The sequence below is a fragment of the Vigna unguiculata genome, chromosome 10 (genome assembly GCF_037176805.1).
Source record: "Vigna unguiculata cultivar grain cowpea cultivar isolate G323 ecotype 2 chromosome 10, ASM3717680v1, whole genome shotgun sequence".
In the NCBI taxonomy this organism is placed as follows: domain Eukaryota; kingdom Viridiplantae; phylum Streptophyta; class Magnoliopsida; order Fabales; family Fabaceae; genus Vigna; species Vigna unguiculata.
This window is the reverse complement of record NC_140801.1, coordinates 47,126,820-47,150,975: the sequence shown is the minus strand read 5'-3', so window position 1 is coordinate 47,150,975 and position 24,156 is coordinate 47,126,820. Positions and strand designations below refer to the sequence as shown.

General features: G+C 31.7%; 2 protein-coding genes and 1 long non-coding RNA gene across 5 annotated transcripts; 2 read left to right on the top strand and 1 right to left on the bottom strand.

The window, feature by feature from the left end:
• The first annotated feature begins 1,303 nt into the window (after nt 1-1,303).
• On the top strand, nt 1,304-6,745 carry PRD3 (putative recombination initiation defects 3). The gene is made up of 11 exons (XM_085668004.1): nt 1,304-1,520; nt 1,821-1,977; nt 2,694-2,838; nt 2,985-3,119; nt 3,501-3,553; nt 3,652-3,843; nt 4,065-4,130; nt 4,280-4,329; nt 5,166-5,307; nt 5,514-5,604; nt 6,554-6,745. Exons 1-11 carry the CDS (start codon nt 1,453-1,455, stop codon nt 6,655-6,657), a joined length of 1,203 nt encoding a protein of 400 aa, XP_085524130.1. The 5' UTR covers nt 1,304-1,452; the 3' UTR covers nt 6,658-6,745.
• A 2,196-nt stretch (nt 6,746-8,941) lies between these two features.
• On the bottom strand, nt 8,942-10,696 carry LOC114165069 (uncharacterized). The gene is made up of 3 exons (XR_014984977.1): nt 10,392-10,696; nt 9,984-10,240; nt 8,942-9,235 (listed from the first exon to the last, which is right to left on the bottom strand). It is a non-coding gene; the product is annotated as an uncharacterized LOC114165069 (long non-coding RNA).
• A 6,877-nt stretch (nt 10,697-17,573) lies between these two features.
• LOC114166626 (uncharacterized) lies at nt 17,574-23,679 on the top strand. 3 transcript variants are annotated; one of them, XM_028051378.2, is made up of 8 exons: nt 17,574-18,455; nt 18,536-18,737; nt 19,212-19,487; nt 19,807-19,871; nt 20,004-21,666; nt 21,754-21,893; nt 22,034-22,181; nt 22,571-23,679. In XM_028051378.2, the coding sequence occupies exons 3-8, from the start codon at nt 19,337-19,339 to the stop codon at nt 23,209-23,211; spliced, it is 2,808 nt and encodes a 935-aa protein (XP_027907179.1). In that variant the 5' UTR covers nt 17,574-18,455; nt 18,536-18,737; nt 19,212-19,336; the 3' UTR covers nt 23,212-23,679. The 3 variants fall into 3 exon arrangements, with proteins under 3 accessions (XP_027907179.1, XP_027907177.1, XP_085524274.1); XM_028051376.2 differs by having other exon boundaries at nt 17,575-18,455; nt 19,208-19,487; XM_085668148.1 differs by having other exon boundaries at nt 17,575-18,737; nt 19,208-19,487.
• The last annotated feature ends 477 nt before the right edge of the window (nt 23,680-24,156 follow it).

Below are 24,156 nucleotides of genomic sequence, written 5' to 3'. Positions count from 1 at the left end.
ACAATGTGTCAGTGAATTCATACCTTGCTCAACAACCTAGCTACTCCGAGCTCTTTGGATTTTTACAAAATATTTGTTGCTCAACGCTAATACCACTCACCCAACAATTCAAACCGAGTCACATTCACTAGTATCGTCTAGTGAGTTTGACTTGCTCAACAAGTGTATCATCTACTGAAATTTAAATTTGTCACTCTCACCTAAGGGTGGTGGTTTGTCTAGCGAGTGTATCATGTAGTGAGTATTAATGGTTCTACTAGAAAAAATAATAAATATATCAGTTTTGAGTCTAAGAATATATTGGCCATATAATTTAATATTAATCAATTTAAAACTATAAATTTTGAGATAATTACTATAAAACCTATATAATTTGTTTAAGAGATTATTAGTTTATTTTTAAATTGCAAATTTTCACGTATAACAAATTTATTAAATTTTATATAACAACCGACAAATTACAACTTTTTACAGGTGAAAAAAAATAAAACATAAAGTATAAAATAAACAATAAAGGAAAAAAAATCACTGTCATGTGCAATGATTGGTACAGTTTAATTTATATATACATTTGCAGCCCTAGAGAAGGGTGTGAAAGAATATGCGAGGGAATATGATGAGGGAAGGTACGAAGCAGGCCACACTATCATTTTCAAGCTTCAACATGCAGCCAACATATATACGTCACTACGTAACCTATGTTTTAGTATTACCACCTCTTTAAAATTATTAAATGAAATAAACATTGTTGTGTTAAGGAGAGACAGGGGAATTCAAATTCTAGACAGATTTATTTAAGAGATTCAGTTTCTATCTTTAATTTAAAACTTTAAAACTACAAATTAATGAGTATATATTATTCATCTTCAATGTAAACCTTTCGCCTTACTTTAATTTTTTAACAAATTACAAATATTTGAATTTTGATTATAGTAAACAAAAAAGTACTAATTATTTACATTTTTTTTCTTTATCTTTTTCTCATCCAAAATCACGATACAAAAAAATGGAAAGACTTTCTTTTATATCTATAATTAGTACTTGCACCTCATACTAAAAGAAGAAAAAGGAAAAAAAAAAAAAACTAAACGAATGTTTCAAATAGATTGTGAAAGATAGAATGATCATTTTAAGATTTAGGGGAGTGCATGTAATAAATATGGAGGTGTAGGAAGTAAAAGTTATTCTGAAATTCTTCCTAATTTGAAAGAAGGTTCGGCCTACTACCGTTTCTATCTAAAACCCATTCCATTGCTATAAATACCACACCAAACCAAACTGAACCAACGGTTTCTCTCTCCCTTCTTCAAATCCCATATTCCCGCCTTTTTTTGCCATTCTTCACTTTCCATTTTCTTACTCTCGTTCTCTCGCAAACTCCAAACGCGTGCGTTTCTGGAGATTCCGGCGACGGTGAACTAGAAGCCGTTGAATCTCCGATCAGAAACGAAAATGAAGATCAACAAAGCCTGCGATCTCTCCTCCATCTCCGTCTTTCCTCCTCCTCTTCTTCATTCAAGGTCACTCCTCTCGCACTGATTCACACATTTCAATTACTATTGTTTCCTTCAGTCCATTGCTTCTGGTAGAACGCTCATTTCATCCGTTCGTTGAGAAGAAGATTTAGTTCTACATTTGAAGCTTATTCATGAACTTCGTGTTTTCTTCGGCACGCTCTGTTTGGATCCTGCGAATTAACGAATCTGGAAACTGAGTTAAAATGATTTATATATCACAACACATGGCGCGTTTCAATTCAAATAGTCGTGTTGAACTGTTCATGTTGACATCTGTTATTTTTCTATCGCCTATATATGAAGGAAAGCGAACAACGTATCAAGTGGATTGCAAGTTTCTCACTCTCAGCATCGCACGCAACCATCGCAGCAATCGTTTTCTCAGGGACTTTCATCTCAGCACGGATTGCTGTCTCATTTATCTCAAAACTCTCTCGATGAGGCCGTCACTAATGATCTGGTTAGATCTTGTATACTGACGTAGTTATACTGATATTCTTAATTTTATAAGCAATTTTCATTAAAAACTATTCTAGTAAACTGATATTGGTTAGAATTAATTATAATTTATAAGTTAATCTGAGATGGAAATAATTGTAATTATTGCTCGAGTTGAAAATAATTGTACCTCTTTTATAAATTGTTCGTGGCTTCACAAAAAATCTAATGTCAAACAAGTGGAATCAAAGCGTGTTCTGGGAGAGAAAAAGGCTATTGTTGCTGTCAATTAGTTCATGTGCTACTTAGGATACACAGTGAATCTATTCCATGGATATCCTTAGTTTTATCAATTATATTTGTCACTAGCTTGCATTAAATTTAAGACAATTTAAAATTTAATTCCTTGAGTATTTTTTGTGTTGTGTTCAATTTTATTTGGAATTTCAGCCTGAAAAATCTATGTAACAAGAATTTGGATTGAAATTATCAGCATAAGTTAATAGACTGCAACTTCAATCGTGATTGAAAATACTAAAAGCACCTAAACAATTGCATAGTACCAGTAGGTTATTAACCGGAAATTTTCCTGATAAATAGAGAACATCTTCAAATATCCTTCACCCAATTATCAAATGTTGCAAATAAGGCGAATATATTTAGTTTTTTGACTTTAGACATAATTACAAGCGAATGAAGATTCTATTTCAATGTCTATTAATTCTTATTGTGTTTTAGAGAGTTGGTTCTCAAGAACAAGAAAACTCTTTGAGGAGGCTTTCTAGCTTGCCCCGATCTACATACTCACGGGAAGAGAGTCACCCCCTTAACTCGAGATCTTCGTCCAATCTAATGCTCAAATGGAACTCTGCAGATCATAAAGGTAAGTTTAATGAAAAATATGGGTTTTATTTTTCTAGCTTATATTTTTGGCATCCAGGTTAGACATATCTAAGAGTAGTCTGAGTTTCCTATTACGCTAGCATATAACTTTACTCTAGATAATAAATTCATTGTTTGCTCTAGCAGGTCAGTTAAGTGAAGGACTTGAACACCGAATAGGCATAATGGAAACTTCATTGAGCAGGTTTGCGATGATCTTGGATTCTGTTCAAAGTGACGTTATGCAAGTAAACAAAGGAACAAAGGAAATTATTTTGGAGGGTAAGTAACTCATATTGTCTATTGACGATATTCTAAAAAAAGTTTTTGGGAGTTGTACTTATACAATCATGAAACGTTCTACTGATATTTTGTATGGCTCTCCTTTGATTCTCTGCTTATGTTGCATTTTCCAATCATTGTATATTGTTTGAAACATAATTCAACTGAATGCTCGTTTTTTATACTAAGAACTCTAATTTCTAGCTCGATTTTTGTACATTAAGTGTTTGATGCTAGCTTGCTCACTCTGGACTTTAATCGATATGAACGTTTGCACTAATTGTCAAATTTATAATATTCTGAGTTTTATCTGGCTCGGTCTATTACGTAAATTACTTTTATAGCACAGTGTACAATTTTAATTCCTTGCTTTCCATTCAGTGGAATGCATAAGGCAGAAGTTGATTGCTCAGGATAACTCATTTCAGTTAATGGTAATGCCCGGATTCCTACCTTGACTTGCATGGTTTCACTAACATCAATGGTTATCGAAGTTCAGTAGACTGATAGCCATAGTCTGGTTTTAAATCAGACTAAAGGACAAGAAGAATTTAAAGCAATGATTGATGGGAACTTGAAATCTTTATCTGAACAAATGAGCCATGTTTCAAAGAAAGAGAAGCTACAGGATGTATATTTGGCGGTTTCTTCGTTGCCTCAGCTAATTGAAGCCTCTATGCAAAATGTAAAAAATGATCTCTGTAACATCACCAAGGAAATGCAGGCAAGTACCATATGGCAATTTATAATGATTAATACCTGCAGACGTATTAAACTTTTAAACTTTTTAGGTTAGGTACTTTAAAAAGGTTTCTTAGAACCCCTCTCCTCATTTTTACACCGCTACAGGAAAATGCCTCCTCCCGAACACTCTTTCTTTTCCTTCGTGTTTATAGTTACTAGAATGCCGTCAAAAAATTATGCTTTGCCAATGAGCGCTTGCAGGGAATTTCTTGCAACCTTAAAAGCTTCAACCAAAAGGATGTGGCGCCGCCGTCTTCGTCCTCAAAGGTTCATTATCTCTGTTAATGAACCATATTTTGCTGATTTTTTAAATGATAAATGGATTCCGTTGTGAAAAATTAGTCTGCTGAACCCTGATTATTTTCTACGGTGAAAAGCGTCGTTTTTTTTATCCCTGACACGTTGTTGGCTCGCAGAATTTAAGCAAACAGGTCATCACACCGAAAAAGCGACAGCCTCTTGCTAAGTATGTATTAACTTCACTTACTTTACTAATAATGCCTAGTAAATTTTTTCTACATTATTTGTCAATTTCAGTAAGTTTTATTTATGAAACAAGTTCGAAGCGTTGACATGACATATATTTCATATGCTTTTCAGTTTGTTAATATTTTTTTCATATACTTTACACTCTCAAACGTGAGGACTAATCTGCTGTAAATATATTGGATGTGAAAATGATAGATTAGTGTCAATTATTTATTTCCTAGCTTTCATAGTTGACGAGTAACACGGGTTTTACTGGATTAATCTGCTGCACTGCTTCGAGGCTGAGTGAATTATATGTGAAGATCACACTACGCTATTATGAGCACAGATATCCATACACACAATGCGTGTGTGTGCAAGTTTCCTTTTCCTGTTAGAAACACTGATCCAGCAATTGATCCTTCTGGGCCTGTCTAACAACATAGAAGAAAATTGCTTAATAAATGGAATTCTCACTTGCTGAACGGGTGAAGTCATTTCTTTTGAATGCTATTCAACCTTTTGTTCGGAGAATTCTGCTTTTACTATTCTTTTACGACAAACACGAGATAATAATTATTCAACTTTCTACGCTCTGAATCATGAGTTTATTTATAAAATTATATGTCCGCATTTCCTTTTGGCGGACAAAATCTAGGTATATTGGAACGATGATTTATTTTATAGTATATATTTGTTTATCCCCTCTGTATCGAATTGTTAATCTTAATAATTAATAACGAATGGCTCTAGTTACGACTGGTTATATCTGACACTTCAAAAGCATTTGTTACGTAGTGTGACCAAGGACAGAGTATTTTTCTTTGACTTCAGTGAGGCGAATACTAGTTTACAAGCTGCTGTAGCTCCAGAGGTAGAAATGGGCGGCTGGAAGTCAGTAAAAAAGGAACGAGTCACTTTTTTAGATAAAGCATCTGAGAAGGTGCAAAAGAAAAAAGAGCCAGAAACTGAGAAGGTATTCTCGAAGAAATTCAGTGTTCCCTTTCATGATCAGAAAGTTGCATGCCCTTCTATAAGTTGCCGATATGATGCGTACAGTTATAAAAGATGCACTCAACAGTGACAATTGTCACTTCATTTTTCACGCAAATGATTTCTTTTTATTCATTTTACAAATCTTATACTTGCTTTACCAGTTGTCAAGTTCTGTTTGAATGACAGTGTATAAAGGGAGGTATAGACTGTGCTATTGTCATTGAATCCGACGAGGAGACTGAAGTGGGATTTTCCTGCTTGGTCAAAGAAAATGCAGGTAGTTGACTGAACTGTAAAAACTAAGATAAAACTTTCTGATTTTCGTTTTTAATATGGTGCGTTATGTGAAAAACAACAAAACTTAATGTAGATTGTTAGATATTATTCAGCGACAAAACCACATAAGATTATAGGTGTTGTTTTCGATTATAGGTGAAACTTTATTTAGATAATCTTGTTCATAAAACTTTAAATTAAATGTCAAAATAAGTTATTAAAACATAAGGTCAATTCCAATAAAAGAACAACATAATAACACATAAGTAATACTATTAAAAAAGCTTTAACAAGAGAGATCTTATACTCATTAAAAGTAAAAAAAAAAAAAAACTAAAGGATACATTTGACAACTTGCATAACTTATACAATCATCCAAGAAAATTATATTATTATTTAAATGGAATATTTTATTATTGAAAGACGTTAAATAGTTATTTAAAAAAAGATGCGTGTAAAAAATGATTATTTTCTTTATTATATTGGTTTAGAGGACATCTTAATTAAAGGATTGTGTTTTCATCTTTTTATTTGCTTTTTAAATAGTTTAGAATTGAATATTATTTATTATAGTAGGAAGCAGTCCTGGTCTACAGCATTGATTTTAGTTCTAGTTGTAGTTTTGAACTATGAAAATATTACTTATATTGTTTAAAAGAAATATAATAGTATAATTTTTGTTTCCCTAATACTACCGAATTAGCAGTCATGGATACAACTGCTATATGATTATACTTAATTAGCAATATTTTTTCATGGCTAATTAAAAATCTTATGTTAATTATGGAAATTAGTGTACATTGTATATAGTTTATTACTTCTTGTGATAGTGATTTATAGCACGACGTGTATCTGTTGATTTGAAACATATAAATTTAATTTAATTCTTTGTAAGTTGCTATTTGATAGAAATCGTAACTGTTTTTAATATATGCTTCCATGGAGATCAGGCGAAGACCTATTTGGCAAATTGACCAAGGAAGAAGAGGAAGAAACTGAGCGAATTTTGCGGAAAGCAAGGAGGCGTAAGAGGAAAAGTATTGTAATACTATAAAAATATATTGAAGGTTACCTATTTCCATTCTAACTTCCTTCTGTCATATTATTTCCTGCCACGACGTAAATATCCACCAATGCACATTACCAAGTTTTAGATCGAATAGTGACTGTTCTATGAACTATTTTATTAGGATAATGATATTTTGACAACTTTATTTTATAATATAAGATGATATTTTTTAATTGATTTTGAAATATAGAAAAATAAAAAAATAAAAAATCACTTAAAAAATGTCACTTTAGATTGAAAAAAGAAGTTATCAAAATTTATTCGTTAGAAAATCATATTATCTACGAAAAGAAAAAAGGCAAACCTAAATCTTCTATAATATTTATGCAAATTTATAACGCATGGAGCAAAAGCTATCTTTTCAATTCGAAAACAGTAATGGACAGTTAAACTCAATGTCATTTTAATCCACTTTCTTTGTTGTGCAGGAGCAGTTTGTTACTTCAAGACGGGGCTGAAACTTGGATATAATTGTGGACCTTTTGGTATTTTTTTTCTTAATAAAGTGGAGTCTCGCCTTAAGAATTAGTATCGACCTTAGTTATACAGGTACAACTCGTGTCATGTGTAATTTTAATTAGAAATAGTATAAAAAAGAAGTACCAAACTGTATGTAAGTTTATAATCAGAAATTATCCTTTTTTTTGGCCTTGTTAACCAGTATTAATAATTTTGTGCAATGCCACATTTCCTTACATAGGAAGTTGTTTGCTCTTTCTATTTTGATTGCAATAAATTCAACTTCACCGAAAGCTTGTACGTAGGTTTTTCATTAATTCATTACAGTAAATTGCACCAAAAAAGAATAAACTATTCGATTGACAATTGACCTTTTTCTGAAGAAAAATGTGTTTTTCCCTTTGTAAGATTGGGTTCCGCTGTCTAAAATTATTGGGCCTTCTTGAACCTCTGGTTGGCGGAAAATTCCAAGTGGTAGAGGTATTGGGGTTTAGAAGAGAGAGTTGATATTGTGTGTGTACAGATACCACCATGGAGAGAAAAGAATGACACCGGGTTTTTCTTAATTAACATGAAGTGCACTATAGTATATTTTATTTGTCAGGTGAACCCAAAAACTACCAACTAAATGATTTTCTTGTACGTTAACACTAGTGAAAGATTAACATTTCCTGAGTGGGTCGTGAATTGTATCATTTTGTAAAGAAACAATTCTATCACTTCGTTGCCTTATACACAGCAAATTATTTGACAGTTGGTGAACAATGAACTTGTTAAAGATGCTTTTAATGCTTTTGTTTTGACATGTGAAGTATGGGACCGGACCAATTTCTCCCAAGCCTCATAGTTACAATAACATCTCCCGCGGTGAAGGTTTAAGATTTGCTTAAATTGTTTGAAGTAGTTCTTCTGTTGAAAGATATCATGTCACGCTTGTAATTATTTAACATTTTTTTTAGTTATTTCTACAAATAAATACTGTCTAGAAATAAAATAAAATAAAAATTCTTCACATTATTTATTCTTTTTAAATTATTAGTTGCTACAACGTTGTTTAGTGTACAATGAGGCATTGTTTATACCTCCTTTGATGACAACTTTTTGTCTCTTACTATCGAATCTAATATTATGATTGTTTTTAATTGTCAAAAAGACAAATATCCTAGAGTCTGGGGGGCATGCAGTTGATCAATTATTTTCAGCAATGTATGCAGGCTTTCTACATAAATAAGTTGCAATATTTTTATTTCTTATTTTAATTTCGAGTATTACAGTCCCTTTTTTCATTTTGTTATTTATAACCATTATTATGTGTTTCATCTTTCCTCACAGTGCGTTACAATAACTTTACTTTCTCTTTATTTTTCTTGATAGCATATGGAGTGAAAGCACTTTCTAAGACATAAGGTAGAAAGTGGGGGCATCCAATGCATAAAAGGCAGTAGTTGGAGTTAGCCTACCCACTATTTTATTAGTCAAAAAAAAGTAAAGCACAATAATGGGGTTGGACAAGGAGGAAGGATGAAGTTAACTCCATCACAACTTCACTAATGATGTTTTAATAATTCATAAATATGTACATGGCCATAACTTGATCAATCTAATTTTTAACTTGTATATTTTCTTAAAAAATAATTATGTTTAATGATCGTTTTTTACTTTTGCAACAACAAAAAAATACGAGAGTAAATTGTTTAGATTTTACCTTTTTTTTTTGAAAGAAAAAAATAATCATCAGAACTTTTACATCTATTAATCGAATAGTAAATTTGGATACGCTACTTGCAACATCCCATTTTAATAGATTAAATTTACTAAATAAAACATCACACAGTTATAATAAAGAGCAATCGAATTTGGAACAATATACATAAGAAACCTAACTCTTACAGTCATCCAAGAATGTACTTGAAAGGGGTCTAGGCATATAACCATGCCATAGCCACAACAGAATTGAAAAGGTTCACAGTTATGCAAAAGGAAGGCTCCTAGAGCACAGGATTACAAAGACACTAGGCCATGGAATTTCATTTGAGGCCACATCAACTAGCCCACTAAGCTGCACCGCTACCACCGTCAGGCCTACCTCCAGCAGTATTTCCATCTGCTCCCACCCAAGGTGATCATCGCAAAAGAGAAATCAAAACAAGGACACACACACAAAAGGAATAAAAGGGTAAGCTAGTGTATTATAAATTTTATCATGGTATAACAGACAAGTACTTAAACAGTCCAAGCATGCAACACAGTAGGCATAGAGAATCATGTTATAGCAAACAAACAGGACACTATGACTCAATTATTCGGATACATATACTAAGATCGGATTCACTGGACGCTTACACTCGTGGTGGCCTCTACTGCTCTGCAGAGCCATTGCCAATGGGTTTCACCCTACCACACACGAGGTTAACCTTTAAACGTCTAAGGCCATTATCCTGCCAAAGACTAGGGCCTCCCGCTACTCTCACTACTTGTGTCAGTTTGCTCTACATGAGACTCACTGACCCTTTAGAGTTTCGGGATGCGGTCCTTACTTGAATCCATATCTTAATATATACACTACACACCACCATGAGATCTCCCCACAAGACTCATGGAATTACGCCTATCACACAATCAGAATCATTTTTCTCATACAATTCCACTTCTTTCATTTCCTTCATCCAATTCTCATGTTAAGACATCAAAGCCAGAAATCCATGATCACTCTCATACCAAGCATGCCAATTTCGTTCATAAAAATCCAAACACCCAAGCATATTCACGTACATCATATTTAGGAAGAATAATCTAGACAACACATGCAATAAATCATCCAAACAGTCAAGAAGGACAGTACCAACACTCACCACTACACTGGCCTCGCTCAAGCTAGGAGCCTCGCTCAGGCGAGGAGCTTGTCTCGCTCAAGCTGCGAGCTCTCGCTTAGGCGAGACAGATAACAGTGGCCCCTGGGAGATTTCACGAACTCTCGCTCAGGCGAGGCCTTCTCGCCTGAGCGAGACAGTGCGTCGCTTGAAACGTGACTACTGGCCACCTAAGCGAGCGCTCGAGGCAGAATCTTGGACGAGCTTTTGCTATTGGCGAGAATACCAGTTCTCCCCCACTGTTCTGCGCATGCAACCCAGAAACAATCAATCCAAACATTTTATTCTTGATCTCACACAAGCACAAACGTTTTCAAATCCTTTTACAAATAAAACAGTGGTGAAACAGGCAACATACTCCAAAAACGAAAATAAACTAGCTTCCCTTACCTTGTTATACACTAGCAGAATAGAGTGGTAACCCAAGAAAAGTAGTGGAGCACTGAAGGTACGGAGCTGAAAACAAACCCACACAAAGTTGAGAATGGGGTGCTAGGGAGAACCCAAGACAGAACCATTAGCCTCTGAACTGGAGAAAGAGAGGAACAAGGTTGGAGTTCGACTTTGGAAGTACAATATCCTTAGCTAGCTTGAAACAAATGGGAGAACCTCTGTGCCCTAGCAGAGCTCTTACATTAGACGAGGGGAGGGAACAAGGAGCTAGTTTTTCTGAAAATGGAACAGAATGAAGGAGTTAGGGGCTGGCAAGGGTATTGAATCCCTTATTGGGCCGGCCTTAGGCCCACGAATGACAAGGCCCAAATACTCAGCTGAAAAGAAAAAAGAGCTTACACTACTAATATAAAAAAACAAAACAAAAAATATAATGTGCAGTAGTCAATTACCAATGAAATGTAATAAATTATACAATAAGACGCACTGTTAATTGGCTAAAAGTATATTTGGATAAAATTCTTTTAAGAGAGAAAAGTGAAAAAAAAATAAAGAAAAATCTTATAAATTCAAATTAGCCTACGCACAAGATAATTTCTTTTCAAAATATACAAATATTTACAAATTATTTTATACATAAACTAATTCTTTTATTATTTATTTATCTGATTATTATTATGAAAGCCAAAGTAAATACAAACATAAATTTTATAAGAAGAAAACAATTCTGACTTATAAAAAATTAATTGTAATTTTTTTTATACTTATAAATTTCTAAAAAAAAAAGTTATCCAAAGAAAACCCTAAATCTACATTTCAATAAACAACTTGAGTTAAACCAGTGTAAACTATAATACCTGAAGCTAAACCTTATATTTGATTATTTGTACAAATATGCATTAAGAAAATGAAGAAAAAGGTACAATTATATATCACCAAAGACATAACGCAACAAAATAGCAACCACCGGTTTAGTATGTTTTGGATCGACACAACACGAACCCAAGTACATATAATTGACGCTTGATCCACTTATATGTTTTTTCATGTAAAATTTTCAAACTTTCAAAATGCAACATCAAAGTAAATATCTATTATAATCTTGAATTATGATAGAGAGAATACCTATTAGACCATTTTCTCCATTTTCTCTTTATAGTCTAATTCCGTATAAAAAAAATCTCAAATTTGATATCCGTAATCCTATATTAGATTCTTTTTGCCTATAAATAAAAACCTTGGTCATCTGTATTTCAAAATTTGTTTTGCTTGATTCTGAAGATGAGGTGAAAGGCAAAACTAATGGCTCCACATGTCTTTTTGCATGTAATGTGTGAATTATTACATTAAGTGTAAGTGCTTCCTTTGTTCTTCATGGTCCTCAATTTGTCATCCATCCACCCTACAATCCCCACTCACCTTTCATTATAAGCAATTCCTTCAAAACAAAGGCAAAAACAAAAGAGTGGGAATTTTTCACCACTCTAGCACTTTTTTTATTTTTTTCTCCCAAGTAACATATTGTGCCTTTAACTACATAAATAGCATAGTTTATTGTTATGAAAGTTCAGAGTTTGGCTGAAATAAAAATATGTAAAAAGTGTTAAAGATATAACATTGATTAGAGATAAGGTGAATTTTTACAATATACAAGTGAGTGTAGGCTTTGCTTTATAAATATATTTTGTAGGATTAAGTTTTGAAATTAAATTCATACTATCTTAATATGTATCAAAACTATTTGAAATTTATCTCAACGGTAGAAAACATACAAAGAAATATATGGAGAATGAAAGTGTGTATTATTGAGTGTATATAAAATATTACAAGAAGTGTGATATATATACACACAAAGTTAACCCTCAGAGCCAAAAATAAATGAGCCTAAAACATTGACATGTGTTAACATCTCCCTCAAACTCACAATGTTTCGACTAAATGCATTGAGAGTTTGTTAACTAAAAAACGAAAGCGTAAACCAGAGGAACTACTACAAGAATCATTTCTCAATGAAACAAAGAACAAAAAAAATATATGGAGAAAGAGATTGTGTACTATATTGAGTATGTATGAAATGTCAGAAGATGTGTGATATATATATATACACACAAAGCTAACCCTAAGAGCAAAAAATAAATGAGGCTAAAATAGAGAACTATGCTAACATCAACAAGATTTATTGATTCTTGAATTTACCGTTATTGAACTGCTATTAAATTATTTATTAATGGTCTCACGTTTAATATATATATATATATATATATATATATATATATATTTATTTATTTATTTATCGACATAATTGTTAGAGATTCGAGACTAAGTAAAACTATAATAGATTTGTAATATATAAATTAAATACAAATTTCACTTTTACAAACGGTTTTATAAAATTGAAATAGAATTAAACTTAAAATAGAAGATGATATTGTGTGCTCATCTCTTAGTCATTGTTTATAGTTTCCATGAATTATATATGTTTAGTTAACTCAGAATTAGATTCCATGGTTGTGGTCCCAAAGGTGCACTGAAACCATTTTATTCTCTCCACAAAAAATCAGAATGATATCGATGAATCCAATAGATTTCACAACTTTGATACATTTGCATGGGTAGGAACAATATAAATGACACTAAACTGATTGCTGCTAGGTATTACTATATTATTCCACGCTTTATTTTCCACCTACGACCATAATGTATGTGGTATGACACAAACAATGGTTAAAAAAAAGTGAAAAAAGCTTTTACAAAAACGACACCATCTCCTATTTAATAGTGAAAACTATGGCTCTTCCTGAAATAGAGATTAGATGAAGTGGCATGCACGAAGGTACACACGTTTTGCCTAATATGTAATGTCCCTGACAATGTGGGTGGGCCCAATTGCTTTTATTCAGTGGGGGCCCAATATCCCTATTTCAGGCCCAACTGAACCTCACATGCTTCATTGGAAAAGCATTGCTATTCCGAAATCAAATTTGGTGCCTCGCAGAAACAATTATGAAAATCAGTGTCGCTGCTACGTTTGTAATTTTGCATTCATGGATCGTGCTTCTGCTGCTGAAGCATCTTCTGCGCACAGGAAAGAAGAAGTAAAATATAAAGTCACTTATTTTGTGCCTTGAAACTCAAAAACCTCTACTTTTATATTGTTGCAAATTAGTTATGTATAACCAAGATTTAATTAGTTGGATGATACCCACTTTTATTCAGATATATCAGTTTGGTATACATTTTTAAAAATGTGTCAACATAGTTCTAACTTTTGAAAAAATGTGTTAATCAGGTCCATTTGAGACAAAAGCTTCTAAAACCCTTAATTCAATTCATGCATTTTACTACTAAATTTTAATATAAATATTTATATTTAATTTTGTAAGTCATTTTAAATATCAATATTATTAATAGTGTTAATAATCTTTTGCTGAAAATGATCTAATTGAGACATTTTTTCAAAAATTGAAACTTAATTAACATTTTTTTACAAGCGGTTATCAAAACTGACACATCTAAATAAAAATAGGTATCATCCGACTAATTAAACCTTAATGTGATGAATTTTATACCGCAGTGCGGGTTTTTCTTTTTGTAACATACAGTTCCTTAAACAAACATATAACATAAATTCTGAAAATCATAAAGATAGTAAAAATATAATTGAACAAAATAACACATTAAGGTATTGTCTTTGTGTATCTCCTCTCATTAATCATATATTCACTTCCACTAAGAACCTACATAACGCTTGCATAAAGAAAAAATATTATTGGTTACTTATCTGTGATGGAATCTCATACTCTAATATAGATGTTAATGAATTATTTATATTATAGAATTTTAATTTGAAAGTCTAAATTTTTTATGGTAACTTGCTAACAATATTTTGAATTGAATTGAAATTAAGAAAAGAAAAAAAAAATATTGAATTGAAACTCTTAAAATGTGAAAAAAGTTGTATTTATTTGATACGAAATCTCTATTATATTTTTCATATGAAACTGAACATTAGTGTATGATCGAAGTGTGTTGTTGATAAGATAGATCTAACAATTAATAAATCTTTCAAAAAAAATGAATGACACAATACATTCAATCAAATTAACTTATAAAATTCACACTGCCTACTTGTATATTGAAAACTTACCTTAAGATTGATTTCGACTTTAAATATCAAAGAAAAAAATATGATGTAAAACAACCATGGTTGGTAAAAAGTCAAATTTAATACACAAATAATAAATGTTATATTTATTCTATATTTTGAAGAGACTTGAGGGTCAAAATAGTGGACACCTATTCACCATTGTATTATAATTTAGGTAACCATTACATGTAACAGGATGCATATGTAAATTTAATTTTTTAAAGTAATCAATAAAATATCGTTATTTTATTCATCCACAATTTTATTCTATTTTATTAGAAGAATCCATGATACACATCTCTTTCTGTCTACCTCACATTTATAATTTTATTTGATGGGTTGTTGAAAATAAATAAGAATGTTACAATTATATATATATATATATATATATATATATATATATATATATATATTTATTGAATTGAGTTTTAACATTTGTTAAATAGTTAATGTAGTTTCTTTCTATGAATTGATCTTAATGTGACACCTACCAAACAATGTTAATGTTAACTTGAGAGAAAGAGTCATTAGATTTTTCTTAAATAAAAAATAAAAACTCAATTGAGTAAAAACTAAATATAAAAAAGAAAGTGAATAAAAAAATCTAAATAATTAAACCAAATCATTAATTACTAGTGAAAACACATGTACATCTATGTGTTATTTTTTTATTTTAAAATTAAATATAAATAATATTTTCAATTTTATTATAAATACTTTTTTATTTATTTTGTAGATATTTTTTTTATAAAGATACTTATTTTAGTTTAATGATGATTAATTTAAAAGAAAAGATAAATGAATGAAACAGTTAAATCTAATAAATGGTTACTCAAAAGCTATAAATGGTAAAGTAGTTATTTTAATTAAAAAAATAGTTATTTATTAAAGGGTAAAATTGAAAATAGAATTATGGATACCAAAATATGGTATCTCTTTATATTTATATATATTATTACATATTAAAAATACTTTTTTTAGTTTAAAAATGATTAATTTAAAAAAAATGAATGAAGGAGTTAAACCTAATAAAATGGTTACTTTAAAGTTAAAAATGGTAAAATAATTGTTTTAATTAAAAAAAACAGTTATCTTCAAAGGGTAAAATTAATAATAGAAATGTCGATAACAAAATAAAATATCTTTATTTATTTATATATATATATATATATATATATATATATATAATTAAGAATAGAAATAAAATGAGATTTCTCTTATACATGTTAGTGTAAACACATATGTTAACGCGCCTGTATGTATCAATCTTTTAAATATGCATAATATTATATTAGTATGTGATAATATTGTGATGATATTGTAATGTTAAAAACAGAGTAAGAAGAATGGATAAAATGTGAGAAAAGAATTGTTGATAAATAGAAAAAAAATGAGAGAAAATAGACAGTTTGATAGAAAATGTGTAGAAATAACAGTTAATTTTTTAAAATTTAACAAATAATTATATTATAGACAGTAAAATTGAAATTGTGAAATGTGGACATAAGAGGAAATCTTCTTTATATATAACTAGCGAAAACATATGTAATGTCGCACCTGTGTGTTTACATTTTTTTAGTTTTCCTAACAATTTGAATTAAGTTTAATAATATTTACTTTTAAAATATATAATTAATTTTTAAAATAATTGTTAAATAAAATAACCGTTAAAAACAAAATTTTTTCGTATAAAATGATTAAAGATAAACTATTTATAAAATAATTAATTTTTAAAATAATAAGTAAAATTAAAAAAAAATATATATATATATATATATATATATATAAAAGAAATTTTTAAAATAACTATTAAAAATAAAAGAGATTTTTAAAATAACAAAGGGTAATAGGTTTTAAAAATAATAAGTAAGGACAAAACTGGAAAAACGAAACGTGAACACAAAAGAGTGAATCTTTATAATATTATTATGATAAATTATATATATATATATATATATATATATATATATATATATATATATATATATATATATATGAAAAAAAAAACTACAAAATCTTACTCATTAAGTTTAATACTTTCTTAATATATAAACGATTCTATTCCTTGGCTAATATAAGACATGCATTTGGCTAGATATACGTTGAAACTGATATTCTATATTTTGTAATCGTGCATAAATATAAGATTTTTTTTTAAAACTGTATAATCATAAATGAAAACTAATTAAAATATGTTGATCTTAAATAAATAAATAAATAAATATATATATATATATATATATATATATATATATATATATATATATATATATATGTATGTGTGTGTGTGTGAGCGTAAATTTTATGCACGGTTAAAGTAAATAATTTTACACTATCAATTAATAAAAAATCATCTCAAACACTGTTAAGAAGTGGTGGGATCTCCGACAAACATAGATTTTAAAGTCATTGTCATAAAAATTTAGATATAAAAATATTTACATGTATTTTTAGTCAATTCTATATTTATCATTCTTTGAAATTCCTGTCCATAAACTGGACACTTACCGTAAGGAACTTGTAGTTAACTTTTTTTTTCCTCTTTTTTCGAGGTAGCATTACAGACGAAAACTCCATAATGTTATAAAAAATGTAACAATTATATCTTTTTGTTAAAGTTTACTAAACAGTTTTTATAAAACTAATGTTTAAGAATTAATCTAATATTAAGTTGATTTTTTTAAGTCAATATGATAATATTAAGCTGTAAAATTTATGGACTAAGTTATTAATAAATTGTGTAACCGGACATAATTATCATACATTTGAAAAAAAAATGGTTATTTTCCCTGGTTATTCTATTTACAAAATGTGCAAATATAAATAATATATAAACACATGATATGACATGATTACATGTAACTGTTGTTAATGTTTTTTCCTGTGTGATTTGCATAACACCATTTCTTAAAGCCAAAAAAGGTCAAGTCTCTGTTCATAAGTGGAGTACACGTTAATTCTCTTAGTTCATCTTCGTTATTCTCTCTCTCTGAATTCGATTTTGCATTTGCAGTTTGGTGTGACTTGGATCATGGTGTTCCAATTCCAAATTTTGAAAGACCGGAGAAGAAAAATGGCTACACAGTTACAAAAAAACTTTATCTTCCTTAACAACAAAAACTCTTGTGTGGACCCCTCTATCTAGCTATCCTCAACTGTCATGTACTATGACTATTCTTCGTGTCGCCCAACAACAGTGTAAAGCGTAAGACTCTCAACTTTCACTTTTTCTCCCACAATCCTAACCTTCACCACCAATTCTCTCTCCTTTCTTTCGTCCACTTTTTACATGTATTCAATGCCCCCCACATCAGAATTATGCCTCAGCAGATCCTGGGTCGGTGCTAGATTATCATTTTCTTCTCTTTGACAGCAAAAAAGAGATGCCCATTAGCAAAAGTTTTGATTTTTTTTGGTGGGAAAATTTGCTGCCAAATGGTGTTATTCCTCCCAGAGAGTGTGGTGTCTGATGAACAATTTTTTCAGTCTGGTTCTTTTGAGGGAATGAGTTGTTGGTGGGATTGAGATTGACCGAGAGTTGTGAGTTTTGATACCTCTTGTGGTGAAGGTTTCTAGGGAGAATTGTGTGGAGTTTTTTTGTTCTAGAGGTGGGTAAGGTGTGCTCCACAGACTGTTATTTGAGTAGATAAATTGTTGGAGGAGATAAATGGGCCATTTATTGCAGGCATGGATTCAGTTGTGCAGAAGTAATGAGTCTTGTGGTGAATTTGAGGTTTTTGGTGTTTAAGGATATGCTATTTCTTTGGTGTGTGCCTGAAGGTTTTGGTGTGGTATGATTAATTATCAAACTTCTTCATCACGTTTGATCCTTGACTATGTTTTGTATTGGAGGAAAGCAGAATCAATGTGCTGTGATTCTTTGACTCGTTGTCAATTGTAAAAGCTGAAGCCTTGTAAGTTATCTCAACTGGCCTTTTTGTTTGTGGAGAGGAACAATTAACTGAGGTTTTAAGCTTTCTCTGTGGAACTTCAGAATTCAGATTGTTAAGGTCTGTGAGACAGAGCATTGATACCTTCTCCTCCAAAGGAAGCTAAAAATTCGTGAACTTCACTCAAATGAGAAACTTGGAGGACTGAAATAGGGATTCCCAAATGCTTCGTCAGTGGTCTCATCAGGCTGTATCTTTGTCTTTTGTTCCTTCACCATATTGAGTCAACAAGGCTCAGAATATGAGGTACTTGTCTGAACCGATCTCATTGTTCATGTGACTATTCAATTCTTTCTCCATGACATAGACTAGTACCTACTTTAGTTGCCTAACCTACCAATTTTTTTGCCCTTACATTTCCTAACTCGTTAGCCATTAAATTTCATTTTGGTATGACTCTTCAGTTTTTTCTTTTGTGCACGAGGGATTGGTTGTTGTGATAATCACTGTGTGGCTAAGTTTAATTTCTCTCGGCATGTAACTAGGTTATCTGCATGAGTTGATTTAACAAAAAGTGGTGGCATGAATAGATCAGATTGATGTGTATATATCTAATGAGTCCAATAGAGAATTAGTAGAGAATCAAAATTCATATATAATGCACCATTTATCACATTGTTAGGGTGTTGTTATGTGAACTGTGTGGTTTTGGGGTCATTAGGGGTAATGATAGGTATTTTGTTGGCTTTTAAATGCATCTGTTTACTTTGTTGCAGTCAGGTTGGACAATCTTACCTATGAAATTTTTTGAATGACTGTGGCTACGTGAGGCCAAGACTATCTTTAACACCCTTCAAGGGAAAGGAAAAAGAGGAATCAAGGAACACCATTCTGCTAAAATCATCATGGCAAAGAAGTCTCAAAGACGCCCTGTGCGGTTTGAGAAAGATAAATCAGGCTGCATGTGGGGTTTCATTAGTATGTTTGATTTTCGACATGGTCATTCCACTAGGAAGATGATTGCAGACAAGAGGCGAAGCAGTAAACATGCTGTTGGTAAGAACTGTGTGCTTAGCATCTAAATTGGTACAAAATTGAATATCATGCTCATGTCATGTGCATGAATATGTATATGATATATTCACTGAAGACTTTTAATGTGCCAAGTGAATAACAAAATCAGTATATACTGAGGAATTGTGCAGGGACTGATATTTGAATGTCAAGCAATTTTCTGTAATGGTGTGAAGTTGAAATCTTTCATAATCATAAAAAAGGCTTTTTCCTGTCTAATATCTATAATGATTGTGGAATAATTTGATGAACTACATCACTCGTTTAACAGATTGAATTTCATTTTTTTTTCCTCTCACAGGGGCCATAAATTCTAAGACTAAGTTCGAGATGAGCAATTTTGATGAAGTTTGTCAAAGCAGTTCGGTAAGTTTGTCCATGCTTAAGCCACACTTGAATTTGAAAAGTTTACAAAAAAATTGGTTATCAGTAAATTATGGTAATCTGCTAAGTGTATACCTGTGCATTTTCTGATATACATTTTCGTGAATGTTTCAGGACAGTGGAGAGAGTAGAAGACCAACAATTGTGACTGCTGCTAATAAGCCTAGCGTGAAGAAACTCATTGAAGAAGAGATGTTCATTGATCAGAATAAAATGAAGGATACAGATAGTGCTCAAATAGAATCAAAGGAATCCAAATTAAGGCGTGATGTACTCTTGAAGTTAGATTCCAAAAGGAAAAAGAAATTTTACCAGAAAAACTGTGATAAGGACATCAATGATTTAAATTTGGACACAACCTTGAAATCTGAAATCACACATAATAAGCACTCAAGGAAGCAATCTAAAGATAATCTTGATCTGGATAAGATGATTGCAGAGTTTTGTCATCTAAAAGATGTTTATTCAATGATGCATGGCAATGACATAGAAGTAGAAGTTGAGGCACAATCAAACCAGAAGCAAGCTATTTCTGAAAATGCAAAAGAAGCAATTTGTGAATTTGTGAATCAGATGGTATTAAATGGCAAAGATCCGGCTGAAGCCAGAAAATTCCTTTGCTCACATCAACTTGTGGAAGCTATCGAGCTTCTAAGTTCAGATAAGGAATTGTTTCTTTCACTTCTACAAAATCCGAATTCACTTTTGTTGAAATGTGTTCAAGAGTTTAGGAATTCTCAGGGAACAAATGAAAAAGAATATGGTCCAGTAGCTGGTTCCAACTTCTCCGAACAAGATCATGGTAACCTGAAACATAATGGGGATCTAGTTAACCACAAGAAGCATAATTTTTTCAGAAAAAAGACGAAGTCTCATTCAAAAAGTTCAGCAAATGAAAACGGGAACACGAATTTGTCAAGTATTGTTATTTTAAAGCCGGGGCAGATGGGCTGGCAAAATTCTGAAACTGGAAACAACCTTGCCTCGCATCAAGATTCCTATGATGTTGTCAAATACAATGGTCCTTCTGTGAGAGGTAGTTCACATTTTTCTCTCACAGAGATAAAAAAGAAACTAAAGCATGCTATGGGAAGGGAGAGACATGGAAACTCGGAAGGGATCTCAAAAAGACATCCTGCGGCTGAATGTCAAAATAGGAAGCCTAGCAGCAAAGTCATTGGTAAAGACAATGTTGGAATGAGATCTCCTAATAAAGATCACTTCTTCATTGAGAAAATTGGAAGACCTGCCACTGGTGTTATGAAAGGAGACAAGACTAGTACAACTAAAGATTTTGAATTGACAATGGAACATGAAAGTGGTAGTTATCCAAAACAAAGGGTTTCTAACTTATATATTGAGGCTAAGAAACATCTGTGTGAAATTGTAGGTAATGGAGATGAGAAAATAGACTTTTCAAGTAGGCAGATTTCTAGAACCCTTGGGAAAATACTATCTCTTCCTGAGTACAACTTTTCTCCCTTTGGAAGTCCCAGAAGGGATTGGGAGCATCATTCAGTCACTGCACAGAAAATATTTTCCACTTCAGATAAGATTTCGATGGGTAATAAGGATAATGTGTCTCCAGAACAAGAATACTCTGTTGGTCATTTTGATCAGGAAATACACAATTCAGGGAAGCAGTCAATAATTTGTGATGAAATCTCTAATAACAAAGTTCAAGCAATTAAGTCAGACTCAAATGTTGCAAATGGTCGCAGCCATGTTGATGAAACACAAAAACTTTGCTCTGATAGAGATGAGATAGTTACTGGAGGTATCATGTACAAAATATATGTTTTAAGTTTAGGTGTATGTTCCTTTAGATACTTTGCTGCTTATCCTTTTATTAATTTTTGTGCAGGTGATGTAGAATCTGCACAAGAGGTGAGTGTTTTGGAATCTTCCTCACAACCAGTTGACCTCAATGCAGGAAAGGAAGACCAAAACTATGGTCTCTCAGAAGTTTCTGATTGTGCAAAATGCTCTCAATATTCAAAACAGGTAATATTTCTATTTGCATTTTAGTTTTACATAAATCAATGGTTTTGGATAAGTTGATTATTATACCAGATGTATGTTGTCAAAATAAGGACTGGTTAAGATTTGGATAGTTGTGTAGTTTTCATTTGTTCTTTCCACAGGATGTAAAAGAAGAACACAAACCAACATCTCCACTATCATCTCCACCCTACTCTTCCTCCACCAAAGAAAGTGTTACAGATGCATCTGGGCGGCCAAGTCCCATATCTGTTCTTGACACACCGTTCTTTGAAGATGATGTTCAGCCTGGTAAGCATTCTTGCAATAAAGCCATGAAAGGCCTATATGTCACTGTTCTTAAATAGTTAAAATCTCTTTCTAAAAAGCTACATATTCAAAAACCTGTTTCCAATGTTTCAACTTCTTGCTGGCTCTAACTGTTTACAGAACACAAACAAAAATAAAGAGTTGCATGCTAGTTAATGGGGAGCTCTAAATGTTGCTTATCTTGAAACTGCTTAGGAAAACAGTGGTTTTCAACTTGTTTTTTCAATTGTATATCATTGTTCTTTGAGAAAATAAAGAAAGTTAGAATCATATCAAGGGACAAATCAACACAATATGTAACAATGTAATATACCATTTTTTTTTTGCCATACTAGTTTTAATCTCACGACTCATTTATTCATAATTTTCAGTTGAAGTACCAGTCCGGCCACTACAATTTGGAGAACAAAACTCTTCACCTTTGGATGAAATCAATAGAGAAAAATATTGTCTTGAAGAAAATGAATGGATTTATGATTACATCAAAGCAATTCTGCAAACCTCTGGATTGACTATAGATCAATTGTCAAAGAAATGCCTTTCCTCAGACAAGATCCTAGATCCTTCCTTGTTTGACGAGGTAGAGTTCTTACCAAACCAGCTTTCCCATGATCAGAAGCTCATTTATGACTGTGTCAATAATGTTCTCATGGAGGTTTGTCAGAATTACTTTGGATTCTCGCCGTGTCTGTCATTCATAAAACCTGGCATAAGGCCTTCTCCAAACATGATGAAGGTTATTCTCAAAGTCTGGGAAGGAGTGTGTTGGCATTTCCTTTCCTTGCCCCCACCTCGTACCTTAGACAAAATTATTAAAAAAGACATGGATAAAAATGGGACATGGATGGACCTTAGACTTGAAGCTGAAACCATTGGTTCTGAAATGGAAGAAGCCATTCTTGCAGAACTGATGGAAGATACAATACTATGCTGTGTAAGCAAAAGTTCAGAAGGTGATTGTTCTCAGCTTGAATTTGAATATAAGGACAGTGAAAACACCAAAAATGTGTAATAGACAGCTTACTACTTTTTGTTCAGTATCACCTCTTAAATTCCTTTATGAAAAGTGGAAGGGAAGTAAAGAATACTTGAGTTTGTAGGAACTTTCTAAGCATGTTTGGCAGCATAACATTTCTGACTTCTCCAGTGTTTACATGGTAAGGAACATAAATAAGGGACCACAAGTGACAATAAGTAAAGAAGAAGCCAATTACAACAACGACTTGCTGAAGTACAAACAATGCTTGTCTTGTTTACAATGACAAAAGTTAACACTTTCATTTTGTGTGTGCTTCACTTCACTCACTAAGGGCAAATAGTATTTATTTGTAGAGTTTGTAGAGTTATGTGTTGATCATACTAGCAAGGTGTGTTTGGTATCATTATCATCCTTACTTTGTATATTAGTTTTTCTTCTTTCGTAATCTATATATTGTATGTAAAAGTTTGGAAATAATGAAGTGTGACTCAACTTACTGAAGTTTCCAAGGAAAGAAGAAAAAAGAGACATGAAACCGTGACATTAGTGCCATTAGGAAATTGCAAACTGCTTTTTTGGAAGCTAAAGAAATGTGAACAAATATTCATTGATTGATACCTTTTTAATGCTTTTAAGTGTTAGTTTGGTTGGTGATAATTTTCTTTCCTTTTTTAAACTAACACATGTGCATGTAATCTCAATTCTTTAGAACCATATTATGTATTTATACACAACAAAATGTAGTTATTTTAGGTTTAAAGCCCAGTCATTGGATGATGTGTTTGTCTCTTTACAGTATCCCTCTCCAATCTTTCTCATTAGACACTTAAAAAGAGTAAGACCCTTCTAAGTTTTAGTTCCAAGTTAAAAACCTTAGCATTGGAATTCCAGTGCCAAACAAAAGGGAAGAAGCTTAAGAATCCTTCTTAATTGTACACAATGAATGCAGTTTATATTTCTTCAAACCATTCAATTTCT